Below are 22,804 nucleotides of genomic sequence, written 5' to 3'. Positions count from 1 at the left end.
GCTAGCTACTACATATATGAGGAAACCTTGTTAAGGCTATTTGCTCACGTGGCGTTTTTTCATCAATAAAATCAATATATATATATATATATATATATATATATATATATATATATATATATATATATATACATACACAGTCATATGAAAAAGTTTGGGCACCCCTATTAATGTTAACCTTTTTTCTTTATAACAATTTGGGTTTTTGCAACAGCTATTTCAGTTTCATATATCTAATAACTGATGGACTGAGTAATATTTCTGGATTGAAATGAGGTTTATTGTACTAACACAAAATGTGCAATCTGCATTTAACCAAAATTTGACCGGTGTATGGGCACCCTTATCAATTTCTTGATTTGAACACTCCTAACTACTTTTTACTGACTTACTGAAGCACTAAATTGGTTTTGTAACGTCATTGAGCTTTGAACTTCATAGGCAGGTGTATCCAATCATGAGAAAAGGTATTTAAGGTGGCCACTTGCAAGTAGTTCTCCTATTTGAATCTCCTATGAAGAGTGGCATCATGGGCTCCTCAAAACAACTCTCAAATGATCTGAAAACAAAGATTATTCAACATAGTTGTTCAGGGGAAGGATACAAAAAATTGTCTCAGAGATTTAAACTGTCAGTTTCCACTGTGAGGAACATAGTAAGGGAATGGAAGAACACAGGTACAGTTCTTGTTAAGCCCAGAAGTGGCCGGCCAAGAAAAATATCAGAAAGGCAGAGAAGAGGAATGGTGAGAACAGTCAAGGACAATCCACAGACCACCTCCAAACACCTGCAGCATCATCTTGCTGCAGATGGTGTCACTGTGCATCGGTCAACAATACAGCGCACGTTGCACAAGGAGAAGCTGTATGGGAGAGTGATGCGAAAGAAGCCATTTCTGCAAGCACGCCACAAACAGAGTCGCCTGAGGTATGCAAAAGCACTTTTGGACAAGCCAGTTACATTTTGGAAGAAGGTCCTGTGGACTGATGAAACAAAGATTGAGTTGTTTGGTCATACAAAAAGGCGTTATGCATGGAGGCAAAAAAACACGGCATTCCAAGAAAGGCACTTGCTACCCACAGTAAAATTTGGTGGAGGTTCGAACCATCATGCTTTGGGGCTGTGTGGCCAATGCCGGCACCGGGAATCTTGTTAAAGTTGAAGGTCGCATGGATTCAACTCAGTATCAGCAGATTCTTGACAATAATGTGCAAGAATCAGTGACGAAGTTGAAGTTACGCAGGGGATGGATATTTCAGATCCAAAACACCGCTCCAAATCTACTCAGGCTTCATGCAGAGGAACAATTACAATGTTCTGGAATGGCCATCCCAGTCCCCACACCTGAATATCATTGAACATCTGTGGGATGATGTGAAGCAGCTGTCCATGCTCGGCGACCATCAAACTTAACTGAACTGGAATTGTTTTGTAAACAGGAATGGTCAAATATACCTTCATCCAGGATCCAGGAGCTCATTAAAAGCTACAGGAAGCGACTAGAGGCTGTTATTTTTGCAAAAGGAGGATCTACAAAATATTAATGTCACTTTTATGTTGAGGTGCCCATACTTTTGCACCGGTTAAATTTTGGTTAAATGCAGATTGCACATTTTCTGTTAGTACAATAAACCTCATTTCAATCCAGAAATATTACTCAGTCCATCAGTTATTAGATGTATGAAACTGAAATAGCTGTTGCAAAAACCCAAATTGTTATAAAGAAAAAAGGTTAACATTAATAGGGGTGCCCAAACTTTTTCATATGACATATATATATATATATATATATATATATATAAAATATATATAATATAATAATCAATAAAAGCAAGGAAAAAGCGTACCAGCAAAGTCTATAAGAATCCTGACTTGCTGTGCACACACTGCTTCTTTTTAACCTTGCAGATTGCTGAAAAAAGAAGCAGCATTTCAATTGTTTGTGTTGTTGTTTTTTTGCATTTCTATTATCCCCTGCAATGTTTTATCACTACAAGGGATTATATCGCAGCACTTCACCTCACACACTGTGCATACAGCATGGTGTGTGAGTCGCTCTGTAGCTCAGTAACCTGGGGTCGTTGTGGTGACGACCCAGGGTCACTATGGCTGCGATCGGGTCCCTGTGATCGCATTCCAGGGACCCGATCGCCGGGAAGAGGTAAGCGATACCTCTCCCTGCCTCCTGAATGCTGCGATTGCAGCATATAAAGGGCTAAACTGCCAGGGAGCAACGCTTAGGCGCAGCTCCGGGCAGAGATAGTCGGATCTCAGCTGTAACATCAGCCGGGGACTCAGCTGCGATTGCAGGGGTACAGCGCAGGAACTCCCACAGTCACCAAGACTTAAAAAAATCACCAAAAGAAGCATGGAAAAGCTCATGAAAAAACACACAAACACAGTAAAAAATGCACATTTTTTCTGCTGTGTTTTTCCTGCCAAAACATGCTTTTTTATGTGCAGAAAAGAAGCACGTAGAAAAGCAATGTGGGCACATAGCCTAATGTATACTGGCTTCAGCTTACATAGCATAAACCTGCTTGCAGATACCCTTAAAAAAAAAAAACAACACACTGGCATAATCTCAGCAAAGCCATTTTTCTTAGACTGTTTATATTCTCTTTTTGTTATTTCATCACTTAGTATTGATTTTATAAATATTAATTGTGCAAAAAAAGTCAATTTTTCTCCAAATATTATTCCCCCCCCCCCACCTCCCTGTAAATATCTCCTCCAATACGGTCTGCGGCAGGTAGATTTCCAGCCTCTAATCCTTGCCCTAAGTTTAACAAAGATGATTTTAGGTAATAATTGTGTATTCTTACTTACATAAAATATGATCAAATTTGTATACGGTCAGGTTATTTTAATTGATGTCCAGTAGCAATGAGCACTTTGTTTTTGGCTATTTTGGCATTCTGCTAGAGACCACGTACAAGCCATGGAAGAACGGAAGGCTCTACAGTCTCTTCTGGCTAAGAAGCAAGAAGATCTCCCCCCACGCAGGATGAAGGACAGTTACATCGAGGTTATGTTGCCCCTCGGCACTGAACCACAGCTGAGAGAAAAGTACCTGAATGTATACAACAACGTCCGGTGAGAACGTCTTGGCTGAAATGTATTGGTGCTTATATATACACACGAGGGGCTACTGATAAGTCTTTGGCTTTGTGATCTTTTTTTGTTTCTATGGTAACGAATGTTTCATCAAAATGTTGTGTTTGTTGCTTATGGCAATAGTGTTCTACGCACGCGGGAAAACAAAATGGCGGAGTCTAATGCGATATTCACAGCAACTGAAAGCAGAGGATTGATAAAACTCTTGTTTCTGCAAGGAAAGTCTGCAAAGGATATTCATGGTGATATGTCGCAGACATTGGAAGATCCATGCCCTTCATATTCCACAGTTAAGAACTGGGTTGTTAAATTTAAAACGGGCCACTTCAGCACTAATGATGAGGAACGTCCTGGACGACCGAGAGTGGTTGTTGTTCCGGAGATTGTCGATGCTGTGCACAACCTCATATTGGAGAATCGACGAATTTCAGCTAAAGCATTAGCAGACATCATGGTGCTTTCCCGTGAACGGGTTTGTGTCATTATCCATGAACATATGGACATGAGGAAGCGATCTGCAAAGTGGGTCCTCAAATGTTTCACAACAGATCAGAGAAGCATGTGAGTGAAAACTCCCCGGTCCATTTGTCAGCGCTTCCAGACTAATAAGAACTTCCTGGATCGACTGGTCACTATGGATGAGACCTGGATTTATTTGTATGACCCTGAAAATAAAGAGCAGTCAAAAGAGTAGAGGAACAGTGGTTCTCCTCGTTCACAGAAGTTCAGAGTGCAAAAATCAGTCACTAAGGTGATGGCGTCTGTGTTCTGGGACAAGGAGGGCGTGCTACTAGTGGACTACCTTAAAAAGGGTTCCACCATCAATGCAAGGTATTACATTGAACTTTTGAACCAATTGAAGGCAGCTGTGAAGGCCAAAACGCACGACAAGCTGTCCAAAGGAATCTTGTTCCTGCAAGACAACGCCTCCACTCACACTGCATAAGCGACCATGGCAAAACTGGCAGAGCTGGGCTTCCAGCTGGTTGACCACCCACCTTATTCACCAAAACTAGCTCCCTCCGACTATCATCCGTTTCCAAACCTGAAGAAGCACCTCAAGGGTACCAAATGTCACACCATTTCTGATGCCATGGCTGCTACGGATTCCTGGTTCGAGGCACAAGCAAAATCCTTCTTTTGCTAGGCTTACAGAACTTGGAATACCGATGTAAGAAGTGTGTTGACATCAGTGGAGAGTATGTGGAATAAACGTTAAGTTTCATCACCCTATCTCGTTTCTTTCTGGGAAAGTTAAAGACTTATCAGCAGCTCCTCTCGTATGTGTGTGTATGTATATATGTATGTATATGTATGTATGTATGTGTATATATATATATATATATATATATATATATATATATATATACTGTATACCATATATTATTCGTCCACATTCCTAGATTCAACCTATGAAATTGTGCTTTTGTTGTAGGTTTGGAAGAATTCTTGAAGACCTTGATAGCCTTGGAGGTATAGTATCCGGTTACGATGTATAGGATACCATCAGCCAAGAATATAATATCAGGATAGTTCTAATGACTGACACAGCACGGATTCATATATAGAAAGCTGATTCAGTGAATTTTTAATTTAGGTTTACTCTTTATTAATCTGGATCTAAAATCTGAAGAATGATCGTGTTGTACACAGTACATGAGTTAAGATCTGGCACGTTAGACTATCGACAGTTCTTGATATCCAGAATTTTAATAATAAGCAATGTTGAGGTTGCAGACATTTATAGAATACTGACCCTCTGTGTTAGTTTGACATTTTTATGGCTGCCCTAGTTGAGAGACCATTTAGTGACATTTGACCAGTTCTCACAGTCTATGGTCTCTCCATGCTTATTGAGTAGGAAGACACTTATTGCGAGATGGTAGCACTGTGCTATGTCTTCTGAGCTAATAAAAGGTTGCATTTCACCTCTTCTCACTGCTTGACGTCTCACAGATAGTGATGAGCGAACCCGAACTGTAGATTTCAGGGTCCGTATCGAATGCATAGTATTTGTGCACATGGTCCTGAACACGAGTTTTCCTGAGAAAAACGTGTTACAGTTTCGGGTCCAGGGGCTGTAAAAAAAAGCACATTATTAAAAAACTATGATTACACTTACCGGTCCCACGACGTGTCCTGCAGACCCGCTCAGCCACTATCTCCCCGGCCGCTTCTGCTTCCGGGTCCGTCTTCCGGCGGCATTCACTGCACTGCCCATCACTTGGAAGTCTTCAGCCTTTTTCGGCCGTGTTTGTGGTAAGCAGAAGCGGCTGGGAGACAGAGTCTGCAGGACGCGTCGTGGGACCAGTAAGTATAATGACAATGTTTATTATTAACTATATTCTTTATTTTACAGCCCCCTCCTTCCGCCCCATCCCAAAACTGTAAAGACCAAGCTCTGGGTTCGAACGCAAGTTCGCGTTATCTCCGGACTCGAACTTTACAAAAAGTTCGGGCAAGGCTCCTGATCACGAACATCGGGGGTTCGCCTATCACTACTCATAGACACACAGAAGCTGCATCTCCCTGTTCCTTGTATTCTGTTTACTCCTCACCAGTTTGGCAGTCACCATCTGTAGCCTTTGTAGTATGAGATTTTCACATACAAAATGACTTCCTGCAATTTCCGTCTGTATTCACAGATCTGAGATTCAGGGATTTCTAGTAAATGGTAATTGTTTATATTGAAAAGCATAAAGGCACACAGTTATTATAAATGGCGTAATTTGTGCCAGATCTGTAGTGTATTCAGCTCCACCACTCCATAATTACCACATATCACACTAAATTGATAAATTTGGTACAAATTACAGAAGCACAACTTTTTAAGAATGATAGCGTGATAGCGTTAGGGCATTTCCCAAAGTTACAGAAAAACCTGAAATCAATATGTGAAATGTCACAAGTCAAAGTAAAAAAGATTTTTGCATAAATTGTAACATTTTGTACATCTTAAAGAGCATCTGTTCAGCAGGTTTTTGCTATTTGTTCTGAGAGCAGCATGGTGTAGGAGTGGAGACCCTGATTCCAGGTACATGTCACTTACTAGGCTGCATGTTTCTTTTTCAATAAATTCAGTGTTTAATCAGCAGGAGATTATCACTATCTGACTAATCATCTCATGCTTGCTGGCCCAAGCTTCTCTCTGTCAATATACATTGTACATGGAAAGCTGGCAATCACTGGTGTCTGTGAGCTCAACACTCCAAGCTCCGCTAAATCTGCAGCTGAGAAAACTAATTCTGTTACAACTGTTGCACCCAGTAATCTAAGTGATACTTTGTTGGAATCACAGTGTCAGCCTCTACCTCATGCTGCTATCAGGTTACATAGCAAAAGCCTGCTGACAGATTCCCTTTCCTTGATACATCGGGAAACTAATGTGTGAATTGTGGTGATGTGAGGTGTCTAACGGGTACAGTTTCTTTTTGTGGAAAATGCCAAGTTGAAGTAGGGAGACTTATAGGCCATACAATGCTTCCCTGGGAATTTCAATATGTAAATATCCTCTACAGAGAGGAAAAGGACTAGAACTTTTAGTGCCACTTAATGGAAGTAGTGCTCCTAAAAATCATTATCCACCTTTGGAAACGTCTTACTACATGATTTAAGATAAAATTTCTGGTTTGGCTTCTTATGTGAAGACACACATTTCAGGGTATTTGCTCCTTAGTGCAAAGCAGGACAGACCCCTTGTCTTAGGCCTTGAACTCGGCCAAAGCAGCTCTCATACTTTGCACTGATGAGGGGCAAATACCCTCAAACACTTGTCTGCAAATGTAGTTTCTAGTTTTGGTTCTTATCCTAAGGGCGCTTTCACACTTGCGTTGAACGGCATCCGTTGCTATCCGCCGCCTTGAGGAATTACGGTAACCGTTGCAGGAAACCGTTTTCTTCCTCATAGACTTCTATTAGCTAAGGATAGCAACGGATGGCCTTGCGTTGCATCCGTCAGCCGACGCAGCGTTGCATCCGCCTGGCGGATGGAACGCTGCATGTAGCGTTTTTCTGCGCTTGGCGGACTGTCAAAAGAACGCAACTTGCAGGATTCCATCGGCGTCCGTTGTTTTTAGAATGGATGTCTATGGTGACGGATTCCGTTAGAATACGTCATTTGACGGATTCTGTTAACTCATCCGTCTTTACACAACTGCGCATGCCCAGATGTGTAAAGTCAAGAAAAAAAATTATAACTGATTGCGTTATTTTGTACGATCTGGTGCATCCGTTGTGCCACTATATGCAACGCATCCATTGCATCCGTCACACAACGCAATGCAACAGATGCCGTTCGCAAGTGTGAAAGCACCCTATGTCATGTGGCCTTTTAAAGGGTCGATATTGACTTTTAGGATTGCTTCTTCCAGTAGGTGGCACTAGAGTTCTCATCCTCTTCCTCTCTGAAGTCTCACCTTCCAAGTTAATGCTGTATTTTACACAAATCAAAACTTTTTTTTGCTTTTTAAAAATTATTTGCAACATAAATGTATGTGTTCCACTCCTTTTTAACCCCTTCTTGCAAAAGGACATTGTACTCGTGTCCTGGGAAGGGGTCCGCAGGTGTGAATGGGGCTCCAGAGCTGAGTTCCCTTCACATGTGGCAGATACAGGCAATATTATATAGCTGGCTTCTGTCTCTAACAGCCACAGGTGCTGCTGAGTGCTGGCTGCTGCTGTTAATTATTTAAATGCCGCTGGCAATCTCTGACAGCACCAATTAAATGGAGTGTGCATCGGTGCCCGTGCACACCGACTATCATCACCACCTGAGGCGTGATCGCTGGGGACCAATGGGTGGCATCTGCTGAAGACCTGTGTCTCTGTCATCTCGGTCCTCTTATGGAGCTCCACCGAAGACCGGGATTTTCACTATATCCTGCAATATTATAGCATATATTATGTGATTAAATCATTACAAGTTCACGTTCCCTAAGATAAATAAATAATGTAAACCAATAAAGAAAAAAGTTTAAAAAATGCAAAAAACCCCCCAAAAATATTTTTTATTTATATAGCGCCAACATATTCCGTAGCGCATTACAATTCAGAAAATTTCAAATCGCCTCCCCTTTTTGTGGTTAAAAATTAAAAATAGAGAAGAAACAACAAAAAAGATGTTACAATCATAGATATATCATGTTTTGCATTAAAAAGTTAATCCCACCACCTTTTTTTGTAATTTATAAGGCTAGATTCACATTTCCGTTGTTTTAAATCCGTCAGGTCCGTCAGCAACGGATCAGTTGTTTTTAATGTCATCTGACGCAACGGATGTGTTTTTCACAGGATTCCTTTCACAGGAATCCTGTGAAAAAGCTGATCCGTCGCGTCCGTTACATCCACTATGCGTCCGTTTTTTGACGGATCAGTCATGATCCGTTTGTGTTTGGGACAGCCCAGTGGGTGTGCCAAATATGCTGGGCATGCTCAGTAGAGCATGACGGAATCTAGCGCTGGATTCCGTTGTAAGACGGATTACGACGGAATCCAGCACCATAGACATACATTACAAGGTTGATGAATGGCGACGATTCCTGCGCGGTGCGTTAATTTTGACGGCCAGAAAAACGTTACATTCTGCGTTGCTCCCGCCCGGCGGTCAGTCAAAAAACGACTGACCGCGGCGCAGCAGATGCAACGCAAGGTCATCAGTCACAATCCGCCACTAATACAAGTCTATGGGACCCAACGGAATTCCGCTAAACGGATGCCGTTGTTTACCATAGCCGCGGATTGTGACTGATACATTTTAACGGAAATGTGAACCTAGCCTAATGAGTAATAAATAATGTAGTCAATTTTGTTTTTTTGCATTCATGACAGTAACATGTTGAAATAATGTTGGCACGTATGCAATGGTAAAGATCCCTCAGTATGTTTTCTCTTTTTCTTGTAGTTCTTATCTGTTATACTCACACAAAGTCTGAGGCCCGGAACATGTCTCCTCTGTCAATAGTCACTGCGCTGGTGGATAAGATAGGTAACAACTTTTATGAAATCAAAATGCGCTCATCCATCGGTAAGACTGAGAGCTCTGTCATTGGCCCCGCTAGCCTTGCCGCACTGTGTATGACAACAGCTGTCAGTCACTTTTAATGAGGGCTAGAAGAAAAACTGTGAATTGAGCTCTTCTCTATATTTGCAGCTGTAAAGCCTGCTTTACACGGGACGACCGATTGTGCAATTTCCCAATCGATCATACCCGCCCACGTCGTTTTTGCGTCACGGGCAAATCGCTGCCCGTGGCGCACAAACTCGTTTAACCCCCGTCACACGCACTTACCTTCCGGACGACATCGCTGTGGGCGACGAACGTCCACTTCCTGAAGTGGGAGGGACGTTCGGCGTCACAGTGACGTGCCACGGCAGCCGGCCAATAGAGGCGGAGTGGCGGAGATGAGCGGGATGTAAACATTCCGCCCACCTCCTTCCTTCCGTTAAGCAGGCGGGTGCCGTGGGACGCAGGTAAGCTGTGTTTATCGTTCCCGGGGTGTCACACGGAGCAACGTGTGATACCACGGAAACGATGAACAACCTACACCCATGAAAAGAAACGAGATTATGAAAGATGAAAGTTAACGACGAGTACACGACTCACGATTTGTGAGCGATACTGCGTCGCTCAGAGGTGTCACACGAGAAGACGTCGTGCGCTATGCCGGATGTGCGTCACGAAAACCGTGACCCCGACGACATACCGCACAATCTATCGTCTCGTGTAAAGCCCGCATAACCCCCGACCAGCACAACATAAGTAATGCAGAACATTGCAATCAGTGATGATACATTGTAATGGAAATATTCTCTGGAAGGTGGATGCCTGACTATTGTATACTTTTAGCTTTTCAATCACAAATAGATCACTCCAAAAATAGAGTAGAGGAGGGATACAAGTAGAAAACAAGTTGTATACATTCCTCATTCTTATTCTTGGTAATTTATTTCAGATCTTCGGAAGCAGATTGTGTCTCCTGATTGTGATATCAAGTTGACAGGCCATGTGTCTTGGGTTGGGAAGACCTCAATGGAAGTTAAAATGCACATGTTACAGGTATGTGAGTTTTAGGGCTCGTTTACATACACTTGTATTCCTCTGTAGAAGTACCTAGGTAACAAATCCTTTCCTTCTTGAGCACAAATTGTATTTCCAATGGTAAAAATAGTGACATAAAATACATGTTCACAAAAATGTTACATTGTTTGCGGAAATCTCATACATTATTTTACAGGGTTCCTACCCATGTTCCTCCTCTATTTAGCACTAAAGTGTTATTAAAGAGGAAGGCACTTCCTGAAGGGTATGTTTTTTCTTTTTTGTTTTTTTCTTGTCTCTGTAGCACTTTTTCAATGTTTTTGACAGCTGACGGGGTTTTTTTTTTTTAATTAGCATTTTTTCCAGAAACCGCCTGGATAGTGGTCCGGTCATTTCTTTTCATCACTTGGGGTCTTTTGAACCATGAAAAAAGATGTCGTCTTCACATACCCTTAAGCCCGCTTTACACGCTGCAATGTATCTTACAATGTGTCGGCGGGGTCACGTTGTAAGTGACGCACATCCGGCATTGTAAGCACATTGCAGTGTGTGACAGGTACGTGCGATTGCGATTGAACGTTAAAACGTTCATCGCATACAAATCGTACCTGTCTCTAGAATTGCATGCTAGATTGTTCATCGTACCCGGGGTAGCGCACATTGCAGTGTGTGACACCCCGGGAACGATGAACAGATCTTACCAGCGTCCTGCGGCTCCCGGCCCACAATGCGGAAGGAAGGAGGTGGGCGGGATGTTTACGTCCCGCTCAGCTCCGCCCCTCCGCTTCTATTGGCCGGCTGCCGTGTGACGTCGCTGTGACGCCAAACGTCCCTCCCATTCCAGGATGTGGACGTTCGCCGCCCACAGCGAGGTCGTATGGACGGGTAAGTACGTGTGACGGGGGGTTACTCGTATGTGCGGCACGTTCAACAAATTGAACGTGCCACACATACGATGGGGGCGTTGCAACGTGTAAAGCAGGCTTTAGAGTATTTTTCTTTTTAAGAGCGATATACAGATGGCAACAGAAGATTTCCCGAGGAAATGTTAGGGGAAAATATAATTATGCTGTTGAAATCAAAGAAAGATCCTAAGGACGATTCGAACTATAGGCCAATTTCGCTTATAAATACGGACACGAAAATTATTTCAAAATTAATTGCAAATAGAATCCAAACTATAATCCCAGAAATAATTAACATGGACCAAGTTGGGTTTATCAAAAAGAGTCAGGCCTCGGATCCTACTAGAAAATTCATCAATCTAATTGACCATATTAACAAAGAAAAAGTTCCTTCTCTGTTTCTTGCATTAGATGCAGAGAAGGCATTTGATAGAATCCATTGGGGCTACTTGAATGCAACTTTGGAAAAATTTGGATTCATAGGGTAAATTAAAAATCTCATATCCCTTCTTTACTCCAAACCCTCAGCTCAAATTTACGTTAATAATTATATTTCAAGAAAATTTCCTTTCTTTATCGTTCCTTATGGGAGACCCAAACCATGGGTGTATAGCTACTGCCTCCGGAGGACACACAAAGTACTACACTCAAACGTGTAGCTCCTCCCTCCGGCTATATACACCCCCCTGGATGACAATCTACCCAGTTCATTGCTTTGTGTTTCAGGAGGTCACACACACTTGCATTCTCTGATATTTTTCATTTTTATTTTTAAAGATTTGGAAGAAAAGCGGGTCCAGTCTGGACTCCCGGCATGTCCCTTCACGCCCCACTCTGCGGGGTGCTGTTAAGGTTGATTTTAATAAGGCTGGAGCCTTCACATGCCGAGCTCCTTCGTATCCTCTGTCGAGGCTCTGTTTGAAGTGGGAGCCATCACGGTCCTCTCTGCTTGCAGGAGGCCGGCTTCATCCGCAGCCCTGTCTGGTCCCTGCTGGAAGGAGCGTTTACCCCCCTCTCCAGGGACATGGCCCTGCGTCTCAAGAGCTAAGTATTGAGACGTTTTTCAGGGGTCCCGGGTACTTTTATTTGGGGGACAGTATGTGTTGTAACTTTACTGTTAATTTCGGACGGTTCTGGGAGTTTCCTCTGAGAACCGCGCCGAAGGTGCCTGCTGCTCGGCCGCGTTTTGAAATCTAGGCCCCGGCTTCAGTTTGGGCCTAGTTTCGTTTTCGGCTCCCTGCATGTTTTGCATACGGCGCCGCCCACCGCCCGGCCAGCAGAGGGGAGGACTCTCCTCTCTGGAGAGATGTGCCCTCCCCTGTACCTCGTCCTTTATCTCTCTTGCCCTCCGTTTTTCCCGCTCCTGGGCTTATACACGCCCCCCCCTCCTCCTCCCAGCGCCATTTTCTCAGCGTTCTTACACTGGACGGCGCTGGGAGCTGCAGCTGTTGCTGTTTTGGGAAAGCTGTCGCTTCACTGGGACTTGGAGCTGTGGAATCCGGAGGGCACACAGAGAGTGGTGTGGTAAGCCACAACCTCTGGTTGTGGGCTTTTTATATACACTTTCAGGCATTCTACAGGAGTGTTTTATTGCTGCAGAGCCCCCCCATCAGCAGCATGTCTGTCACCCGGAGCATGGCTGCAAACATGTATGCTTTTTGCACTGCATGTAAGCGCATTCTGCCAGAGCCGAGCACATTCCCACATTGTGATGCCTGTGCTAATATGGTTGTGTTTCAGCCTAGAGCCTCCTCAGGGGTCCCCTCGGCTGCTCCGGCCCTGGTAGCTGAGCCCCCGGCTTGGGTAGCATCTTTTTCACAAGCTATTTCCCAGTCTTTTGCCGACTCCATGGGGCAGCTGTCCCGGACACTGCTGTCTATGCATCAGCCCCCCCCTCAGAGTGTCTCTGCTGCTCAGAGCTCTGCGGAGCCCTCAGAGCATGTTCTAGGTCCCAGTCCCCCTAAACAGAGACGTAGGGACCCTTCTCCTCCCTCGTCCCACGGCTCTGATTCACGTGCCGACGTGCAGGGCGAGGGGGATTCGTTTACTGTGGGCTCAGACGCTACTTCTATGTACCCCATTGATTTGTCTGAGGGTGATGCGGATGTTAGTGACTTGATTGCGTCCATTAACTCCGTTCTGAACCTCAACCCACCAGAGTCAGAGGAACAAACCTCTCTGGTAGAGGTACACCAGTTTACCTCACCTAAGAAAGCTAAAAGTATGTTTTTTAACCACTCCAGCTTTCAGACCACTGTTAACAAGCCCAGGGCCTGTCCTGACAAACGCTTTCTGAAGCGTAGTTCAGATGACCGTTTTCCTTTTCCACCAGAGGTGGTTAAGGAATGGGCCCAGTCCCCAAAGGTAGACCCCCCGGTGTCCAGAATCTCAGCCCGCACAGTCGTAGCTGTGGCTGATGCCACTTCTCTTAAAAATCCCACTGACCGCCAGGTTGACCTTCTGGCCAAGTCTGTATATGAGGCGGCAGGAGCCTCGTTCTCCCCGTCTTTTGCGGCAGTATGGGCTCTTAAGGCAGTCTCTGCCTCTCTGGCGGAGATGCATTCACTCACCAGGGACTCTATTCCTGAGATGGATGCCTTAACTTCTCAAGCTTCGGCTTTTGCATCCTACGCCATGTCTGCCATCCTGGAGGCTTCTCACCGCACGGCGGTGGCCTCCGCTAACTCCCTCGCGATCCGCAGGATCTTGTGGCTTCGAGAGTGGAAAGCAGACGCTTCCTCTAAGAAGTACCTTGCGAGTCTCCCTTTTGCTGGGTCCCGGCTGTTTGGAGAACAGCTGGATGACATAATTAAGGAAGCTACTGGCGGAAAGAGTACTTCCTTGCCGCAAACTAAGGCCAGGAAACCGGTCCAGAGCAGGAACCAATCGAATTTTAGTTCCTTTCGTTCCTCTAACTGGTCAGCCTCTAAGCCCTCGACCTCGTCCACTACCGCAGCCAAGGATCGTAAACCCAACTGGCGCGCAAAGCCGCGTCCCCAAAAGGCCGGAGGAGCCGCTGCCACTAAGGCAGCCTCCTCTTGACTATCTGGCTACGCCAGCAACGTCCTTGGTCGGTGGCAGGCTCTCCCACTTTGGCGACGTGTGGTTTCAACACGTCTCCGATCAGTGGGTGCGGGATATCATCTCCCACGGCTACAGGATAGAATTTTCTTCCAGCCCGCCAAACAGATTTTTTCTGTCCACCCCCCCCCTGCTCCAAAGCCGCCGCCTTCTCTCAGGCCGTGGCATCCCTGCAGGCCAACGGTGTAATTGTTCCGGTTCCCGCCCGGGAACGGTTCAGCGGTTTCTACTCAAACCTCTTTCTAGTCCCCAAAAAGGACGGTTCCTTCCGGCCCATCCTGGATCTCAAGCTTCTCAACAAGCATGTTCAGGTGCGGCACTTTCGCATGGAATCTCTGAGATCGGTCATTGCCTCAATGACCCAAGGAGATTTTCTGGCATCCATCGACATCAGAGATGCCTATCTGCATGTTCCCATTGCGGTTTCGCACCAGCGTTGGCTACGCTTTGCAATCGGAGAGGAACATTTCCAATTCGTGGCTCTCCCCTTCGGCCTAGCCACGGCCCCTCGAGTATTCACCAAGGTCATGGCAGCAGTGGTTGCGGTCCTGCACCTCCAGGGGTTGGCAGTGATTCCTTACCTGGACGACCTTCTAGTCAAGGCCTCATCCAGTGCAGACTGCCAGCGGAGTGTCTCGCTCACTCTCGCCATTCTAGTCCAGTTCGGGTGGCTTGTCAATTTGCCCAAGTCCACTCTGATTCCAACCCAGAAATTCGAGTACCTAGGGATGCAATTCGAGACTCTGCCGGCACTTGTGAAGCTGCCCTTAGTCAAACAGCAGTCTCTTCGTCTGGCGGTACGCTCTCTGCTGAGGCACCGCCGTCATTCCATCAGACACCTCATGCGGGTGCTGGGTCAGATGGTGGCGTCAATGGAAGCGGTTCCCTTTGCTCAGTTCCATCTGCGTCCCCTGCAGCTGGACATCCTCCGCTGTTGGGACAAGCGGATCTCTTCCTTGCACAGGCTGGTGGCTCTGTCGCCACAAACCAGGAGCTCTCTTCAGTGGTGGCTTCGGCCCCTCTCTCTGTCACAGGGACGCTCCTTCCTGACTCCGTCCTGGGTAATCCTCACCACGGATGCCAGTCTCTCCGGTTGGGGAGCAGTATTTCTCCATCACCGAGCACAGGGCACTTGGACTTCGTCCGAATCAGCTCTCTCAATCAATGTGCTGGAGATCAGAGCTGTGTTTCTAGCTCTCCTAGCCTTTCACCACCTGTTGGTGGGCAAGCACATCCGAGTCCAGTCAGACAACGCGACAGCGGTTGCCTACATCAATCACCAGGGCGGGACTCACAGCCGTCTGGCGATGCTGGAGGTTCAACGAATCCTCCAGTGGACGGAGGACTCGAAGTCCACCATATCTGCAGTCCACATCCCAGGCGTAGAAAACTGGGAGGCCAATTATCTCAGCCGTCAAACCGTAGACGGCGGCGAGTGGGCCCTGCATCCGTCAGTGTTCAAATCACTCTGCCGCAAGTGGGGCACTCCAGAGGTAGATCTAATGGCATCCCGACACAACAACAAGGTTCCGGTTTACGTGGCTCGCTCCCACGATCCTCAAGCCTTCGCAGCAGACGCACTGGTTCAAGATTGGTCTCAGTTCCGTCTGGCCTATGTGTTTCCCCCTCTAGCGCTCTTGCCCAGGGTTCTGCGCAAGATCAGAATGGAGGGCCGTCGAGTCATGCTCATTGCTCCGGACTGGCCCAGGCGAGCGTGGTACCCAGACCTGCTCCGTCTGTCCGTAGAGGTGCCGTGGCGTCTTCCGGACCGCCCAGACCTTCTCTCTCAAGGTCCGTTCTTCCGCCAGAATTCTGCGGCTCTCAGATTGACGGCGTGGCTCTTGAGTCCTGGATCCTGACGGCTTCAGGCATTCCCTCTGAGGTCATCTCCACCATGACTCAGGCTCGGAAGTCTTCCTCGGCCAAGATTTACCACAGGACTTGGAAAATTTTCCTGTCCTGGTGTCGTTCGTCCGGCCATGCCCCTTGGCCGTTCTCCTTGCCGACCATCCTGTCTTTTCTACAGTCCGGTCTACAGCTAGGACTGTCCCTCAATTCCCTTAAGGGACAGGTGTCGGCTCTGTCTGTATTGTTCCAGCGGCGTATCGCCCGACTGGCTCAGGTGCGCACCTTCATGCAGGGCGCATCTCACATCATTCCTCCTTACCGACGGCCCTTGGATCCCTGGGACCTTAATCTGGTCCTCACGGCCTTACAGAAACCCCCCTTTGAGCCTCTCAGGGAAGTTCCCTTGTCTAGACTTTCACAGAAAGTTGTTTTTCTAGTAGCCATAACTTCTCTCAGGAGAGTTTCGGATTTGGCTGCGCTCTCTTCAGAATCCCCCTTTTTGGTGTTTCACCAAGACAAGGTGGTTCTTCGTCCGACTCCGGACTTTCTCCCTAAGGTGGTGTCTCCTTTCCACCTTAACCAGGACATTTCATTGCCTTCTCTTTGTCCGGCCCCGGTGCATCGCTTTGAGAAGGCGTTGCACTCCTTAGATTTGGTGCGGGCGCTCCGAATCTATGTGTCACGCACCGCTGTTTTTAGGCGGTGCACATCTCTTTTTGTGCTAACCACTGGTCAGCGCAAGGGTCTCGCTGCTTCTAAACCGACTCTAGCTCGTTGGATCAGGTTGGCTATCTCCGATGCCTACCAGTGTTCTCAGGTGCCTCCCCCGCCGGGGATTAAGGCGCACTCGACCAGAGCTGTCGGTGCCTCCTGGGCTTTCAGGCACCAGGCTACGGCTCAGCAGGTTTGTCAGGCTGCCACATGGTCCAGTCTGCACACTTTTTCGAAGCACTACCAGGTGCATGCTCATGCTTCGGCAGATGCGAGCTTGGGCAGATGCATTCTTCAGGCGGCTGTCGCCCATTTGTGAAGTTAGGTTTTGCCTACTTCTCAGTTGGTTTATTTCCCGCCCATGGACTGCTTTGGAACGTCCCATGGTTTGGGTCTCCCATAAGGAACGATAAAGAAAAAGAGAATTTTGTTTACTTACCGTAAATTCTTTTTCTTATAGTTCCGACATGGGAGACCCAGCACCCTCCCTGTTGCCTGTTGGCAGTTTTTTGTTCCGTGTGTTTCACCGGCTGTTGTTAGTAGACAGAGTTCTGGTTTTTCCGAGTTTTACTCTTTCTCTACTTATGGGTGGATGTCCTCCTTCAGCTTTTGCACTGAACTGGGTAGATTGTCATCCAGGGGGTGTATATAGCCGGAGGGAGGAGCTACACGTTTGAGTGTAGTACTTTGTGTGTCCTCCGGAGGCAGTAGCTATACACCCATGGTTTGGGTCTCCCATGTCGGAACTATAAGAAAAAGAATTTACGGTAAGTAAACAAAATTCTCTTTATTACTAATGGTACAAGACAGGGCTGCCCACTATCGCCACTTCTATTCGCCTTACTTATGGAGCCTCTAGCAGAGTATATTAGAATGGAAAATAGAATTAAGGGAATTAATACTAATTGGAAACAGTATAAACTGACCCTTTATGCGGATGATATTATTTTATCAATCACAGATCCGTTAGAATCCCTAAGAAATATTGACAAGGCCTTACAGGAATTTAATAATATTTCCTACTACAAAATTAATAAACTTAAGTCACAAATTCTTAGTTTCAATTTAGATGACAGCCTAAAAGATGCTATCTATAAAGAATGTAACTATTCCTGGGGGGAAGGAAATGTACCTTATTTAGGTATATTGCTTTCTAATAATTTAAATAAAATTATACCCTCTAACATAAAACACCTTCTTGCTGCTCTGGACAATGTCCTGAAAGCTTTAAAAATAGAAAAGACCTCATGGTTTGGGAAAATAACATCACACAAAAGTATTATTTTACCAAAAATTCTATATACCTTTAGATGTTTACCCCTTAATATCCCCAATAAGTGGTTAGGAAAAATTCAATCTCAATTACAAAAGTTTGTCTGGCAAAGCAAAAAGCCTAGAACCTCTAAAACCATACTATTTAAACACAAACTGAAAGGTGGCCTGGGTGTGCCTAATATACAATCCCATTATCTAAAGCCCACTTTACACGTTGCAATTAGTTGTACAATCGCATTTGCGATGTGACACGCCCAGGTTGCATACGGGATCTATGAGATTTCACGTTGGTCGTTCATTTGCTGTCACACGTGCGTTAGTAGTCTATGTTAAATTAGTCAATTTTGTGTGCGATCCTTTAGATCATGTGTTCCGTGACGTATGCATTGGGCACCTTTTTTTTTTTATTTATTGACTTGCCAAGCGTGTGTAATTTGTAGGGATGCGTTTTTACTATGTCATCTGCCATTCAGCTCTGCTACATGGCCGCTGACAGCAGACACAGACAGCCATGTAGCAGAGCTGAATGGCAGATGACAGCAGACACAGAAAGAGCCGCACTGTCAGAATGAACTCGGGTGAACTTCACCCGACTTCATTGTCATGCTGCGGCTCTGTCTGTGTCGCGTCCTGATTAGCGGTCACCAGTGAAGGGCTCACCGGTGACCGCTAAACTCCTAAGTTACTGAAGTTAGCAGCCCTCTCTCATACTCACCAATCCCCGATCCCCGGCGCTGCACGGCATTCACACTGCTCCGGCGGCTTTTACTGTTTTGAAAAAGCCGACCGCCCATTAAACAATTTCGTATTCCCTGCTTTCCCCGCCCACCGGCGCCTATGATTGGTTACAGTGAGACACGCCCCCACTCTGAGTGACAGGTGTCACACTGCACCCAATCACAGCAGCCGGTGGGCGTGTCTATACTGTGTAGTGAAATAAATAATTAAATAATTAAAAAAAAACGGCGTGCGGTTCCCCCCAATTTTAAAACCAGCCAGATAAAGCCATACGGCTGAAGGCTGGTATTCTCAGGATGGGGAGCTCCACGTTATGGGGAGCCCCCCAGCCTAACAATATCAGCCAACAGCCGCCCAGAATTGCCGCATACATTATATGCGACAGTTCTGGGACTGTACCCGGCTCTTCCCGATTTGCCCTGGTGCGTTGGCAAATCGGGGTAATAAGGAGTTATTGGCAGCCCATAGCTGCCAATAAGTCCTAGATTAATCATGTCAGGCGTCTATGAGACACCCTCCATGATTAATCTGTAAATTACAGTAAATAAACACACACACCCGAAAAAATCCTTTATTATAAAGAAAAAACACAAACATATACCCTGGTTCACCACTTTAATCAGCCCCAAAAAGCCCTCCATGTCCGGCGTAATCCAGGATGCTCCAGCATCGCTTCCAGCGCTGCTGCATGGAGGTGACCGGAGCTGCAGAAGACACCGCCGCTCCGGTCACCTCCACGCAGGTAATGAACACAGCTGCGCGATCAGCTGAGCTGTCACTGAGGTTACCCGCGGCCACCGCTGGATCCAGTAACAGCGGGTAACCTTAGTGACAGCAGCTGATCGCGCGGCTGTGTTCATTACCTGCGTGGAGGTGACCGGAGCGGCGGTGTCTTCTGCAGCTCCGGTCACCTCCATGCAGCAGCGCTGGAAGCGACGCTGGAGCATCCTGGATTACGCCGGACATGGAGGGCTTTTTGGGGCTGATTAAAGTGGTGAACCAGGGTATATGTTTGTGTTTTTTATTTATAATAAAGGATTTTTTCGGGTGTGTGTGTTTATTTACTGTAATTTACAGATTAATCATGGAGGGTGTCTCATAGACGCCTGACATGATTAATCTAGGACTTATTGGCAGCTATGGGCTGCCAATAACTCCTTATTACCCCGATTTGCCAACGCACCAGGGCAAATCGGGAAGAGCCGGGTACAGTCCCAGAACTGTCGCATATAATGTATGCGGCAATTCTGGGCGGCTGTTGGCTGATATTGTTAGGCTGGGGGGCTCCCCATAACGTGGAGCTCCCCATCCTGAGAATACCAGCCTTCAGCCGTATGGCTTTATCTGGCTGGTTTTAAAATTGGGGGGAACCGCACGCCGTTTTTTTTTAATTATTTAATTATTTATTTCACTACACAGTATAGACACGCCCACCGGCTGCTGTGATTGGGTGCAGTGTGACACCTGTCACTCAGAGTGGGGGCGTGTCTCACTGTAACCAATCATAGGCGCCGGTGGGCGGGGAAAGCAGGGAATACGAAATTGTTTAATGGGCGGCCGGCTTTTTCAAAACAGTAAAAGCCGCCGGAGCAGTGTGAATGCCGTGCAGCGCCGGGGATCTGGTATCGGTGAGTATATGAGAGAGGGGGATAGACTGACATGGACAGAGAGTGAGGGACAGAGATAGTGACGGACTGACAGAGATTAGTGAATGACAGACATTGTGAGGCGCTTCAGAACGCAGCTTTTCAGCTGCGCTCTGAAGCGGACCTTTTTTAAGCTGCGGTGCAGAGCGCACACCTGCGCACATAGCATCAGACACCAAAATCGTATGAGGGATGTCACACGTTACAATTCACTAGGTTCGTGCAACAAAACGCTCAATTCTAGAGAATGATACGATGTGTTTGCGATCAACGGTTTTGCGTTCAATCCTGATCGCAAGTAGATGTCACACGCAGATACCTCACAAACGATGCCGGATGTGCGTCACTTACAACTTGACCCCAACGACGGATTGTGAGATATATTGAAGCGTGTGTAGCGGGCTTTAGCAACCTAGTAAAACAAACTCAGTTTACACTATTAGAGAACCTTGATAACAGTTGGATGTCTCTTGAAAAATTCACCACCTGGAATAAAAATAAAAAAGACTTACTCTTAGCTTATCTGCTTAGAACAAATAAAACATTGCCAAAAAACCCAACTAATAATGCAGAGATAAAAGCTTGGAGAACTCTGATAAACTGTTTATTAGCACAAAAGGTCTCGATTACAAGTTTAAAAAACATCTCGATAGATACTTTGGAACTGATGATACCAAGAATTAAATTATTAAATTGGAAAAGATGTGGTATACTTTTCCTTGACGATATTGTAAGTAATAAAGATATTATTCCTTTTGACATATTACTTATAAAATACAATCTACCAATATCAGAGAAATATAAATGGACTCGTATATGGGAGTTTCTGCAAGAAACACATCTTCTATCAAAAAAATTACCCACCTTCATCATAGACTTACTAAACAACCCATTAAACATAGGTTTATGGAATACCAGTAACATATATTCAATTTTTAATGATGACTTTACATTTAAGAAATTGAAATATATGGAATTTTGGGAAAAACAATTGAATACGACATTTCAATCTAACAAATGGAAATCTGCATTAACCTATACATACTCGATGTCTACCCGTATATCCATACAAGAATCTTATTATAAGATTCTGGTTGAGTGGTACTATACCCCACAAAAACTACATAGATTCTCTTCTCATAATTCTGCTTTATGTTGGAGAGAATGTGGAGAGAAAGGTACTACCAGTCATATTTTTTGGAGTTGTCCAAAACTGAAGGAATTGTGTAGAGATACAGAAATTCTCCTCCATAATGTAACCTCCTCTGAAATTAGTCTCTCTGCGGAATTAGTTCTGCTATCAATTGGGATAGATGAACTTAACTTAAATTATAGACATATTACCTGTCATATCATACAAGTGATTAAAAATCTCCTCGCTGCCAACTGGAGAAATACCAATGTTCCATCTATACATGAAGTAATAGAAAGAATTTCCTCTCACCATCTTTACGAATTTAAGTTTGCTTTGAAAGATAGATTATATGATAAGTACTCGGTGAGATGGAATCTTTGGTAAAAGAAGTTCAATCCCAATCCTATTATATTAAATCATTGAGTTAGTGGAGCTACTAGCTGTAAAAATGATTTAATTATATTCTCCGTCTTTTTTTATTCTAATAGTTACGTTTAGCAATTTATGTGTTAAGAGATTCAGTTTAAATTTTCAGCCAAAACTCTACTATAACTCTAGTTTACTTTTTTCTTTAATCATATAGCCTTTCCCTCTCCCCCCTCTTTTTTTTTTGTTTTCCCGCTTTCCCGTGCTCCACTTTTTCTATTTCAAAAATTGAATGTTAATTTAACTTTAGATTGTAATTTGACTAATTGTTAAATTTTACGGTGTGAACAATTTGTTTTGTTTGAACCAAATTTTAAAATAAAAAATATGTAAACAGAAGATTGACCTTGGCCTTTAGAAAAATGTAACTTAAAGTGCCTGAGTCCCATTGCAATATGTAACAGGGCTCCTCTATTTTCTACATGCACTATTCTCATCTTATGTGGCAGATGGTCCTTTCGGGCAGTTTCCTGGACATCATGACACCTATACTGGTCATACTGGTTAATGCTACTGTGTTGTTACAATATACATTGTGTAATCATCTCTTAGGCTATGTGCGCACTTACCGGATTTTGCCGCGGATTTTTTGCGGTTTTGCTGCATGTTTCGCTGCAGAAAATGTTCATAACATCTCTGCAGTGAATCACCAGCAAAACCTATGGGCAAAAAAAATCCTGTGCGCACTAGGCGGAATTTGACAGCTGCATGTTTTGCTGCGGGATTCCCGCAGCAAAAACAATTGCATGTCAATTCTTTTCCGCACGTCGCTGCGGGATTTCACTCCATTGACTCCAATGTAATCGTGAAATCCTGCAGGGAATAACGCAGGCAGCAAATTCTGTGCGGTTCACTGCGTTTTCCTGCGTTATTCCCTGCGGTATTT

General features: G+C 45.2%; 1 protein-coding gene across 1 annotated transcript in view; it reads left to right on the top strand.

Annotated features, from left to right (window-relative positions):
• Positions 1-22,804, top strand: part of ACOT9 (acyl-CoA thioesterase 9) — a 112,961-nt gene that overhangs the window by 46,704 nt on the left and 43,453 nt on the right. The window contains 4 exon segments of the mRNA XM_075333374.1: positions 2,926-3,096; positions 4,553-4,590; positions 9,017-9,100; positions 10,068-10,171. Of these exon segments, the coding sequence (XP_075189489.1) occupies positions 2,926-3,096; positions 4,553-4,590; positions 9,017-9,100; positions 10,068-10,171 (397 nt within the window).

This window comes from Anomaloglossus baeobatrachus, chromosome 2 (assembly GCF_048569485.1).
Source record: "Anomaloglossus baeobatrachus isolate aAnoBae1 chromosome 2, aAnoBae1.hap1, whole genome shotgun sequence".
NCBI lineage: Eukaryota > Metazoa > Chordata > Amphibia > Anura > Aromobatidae > Anomaloglossus > Anomaloglossus baeobatrachus.
This window is presented reverse-complemented; position numbering and strand designations above follow the sequence as displayed.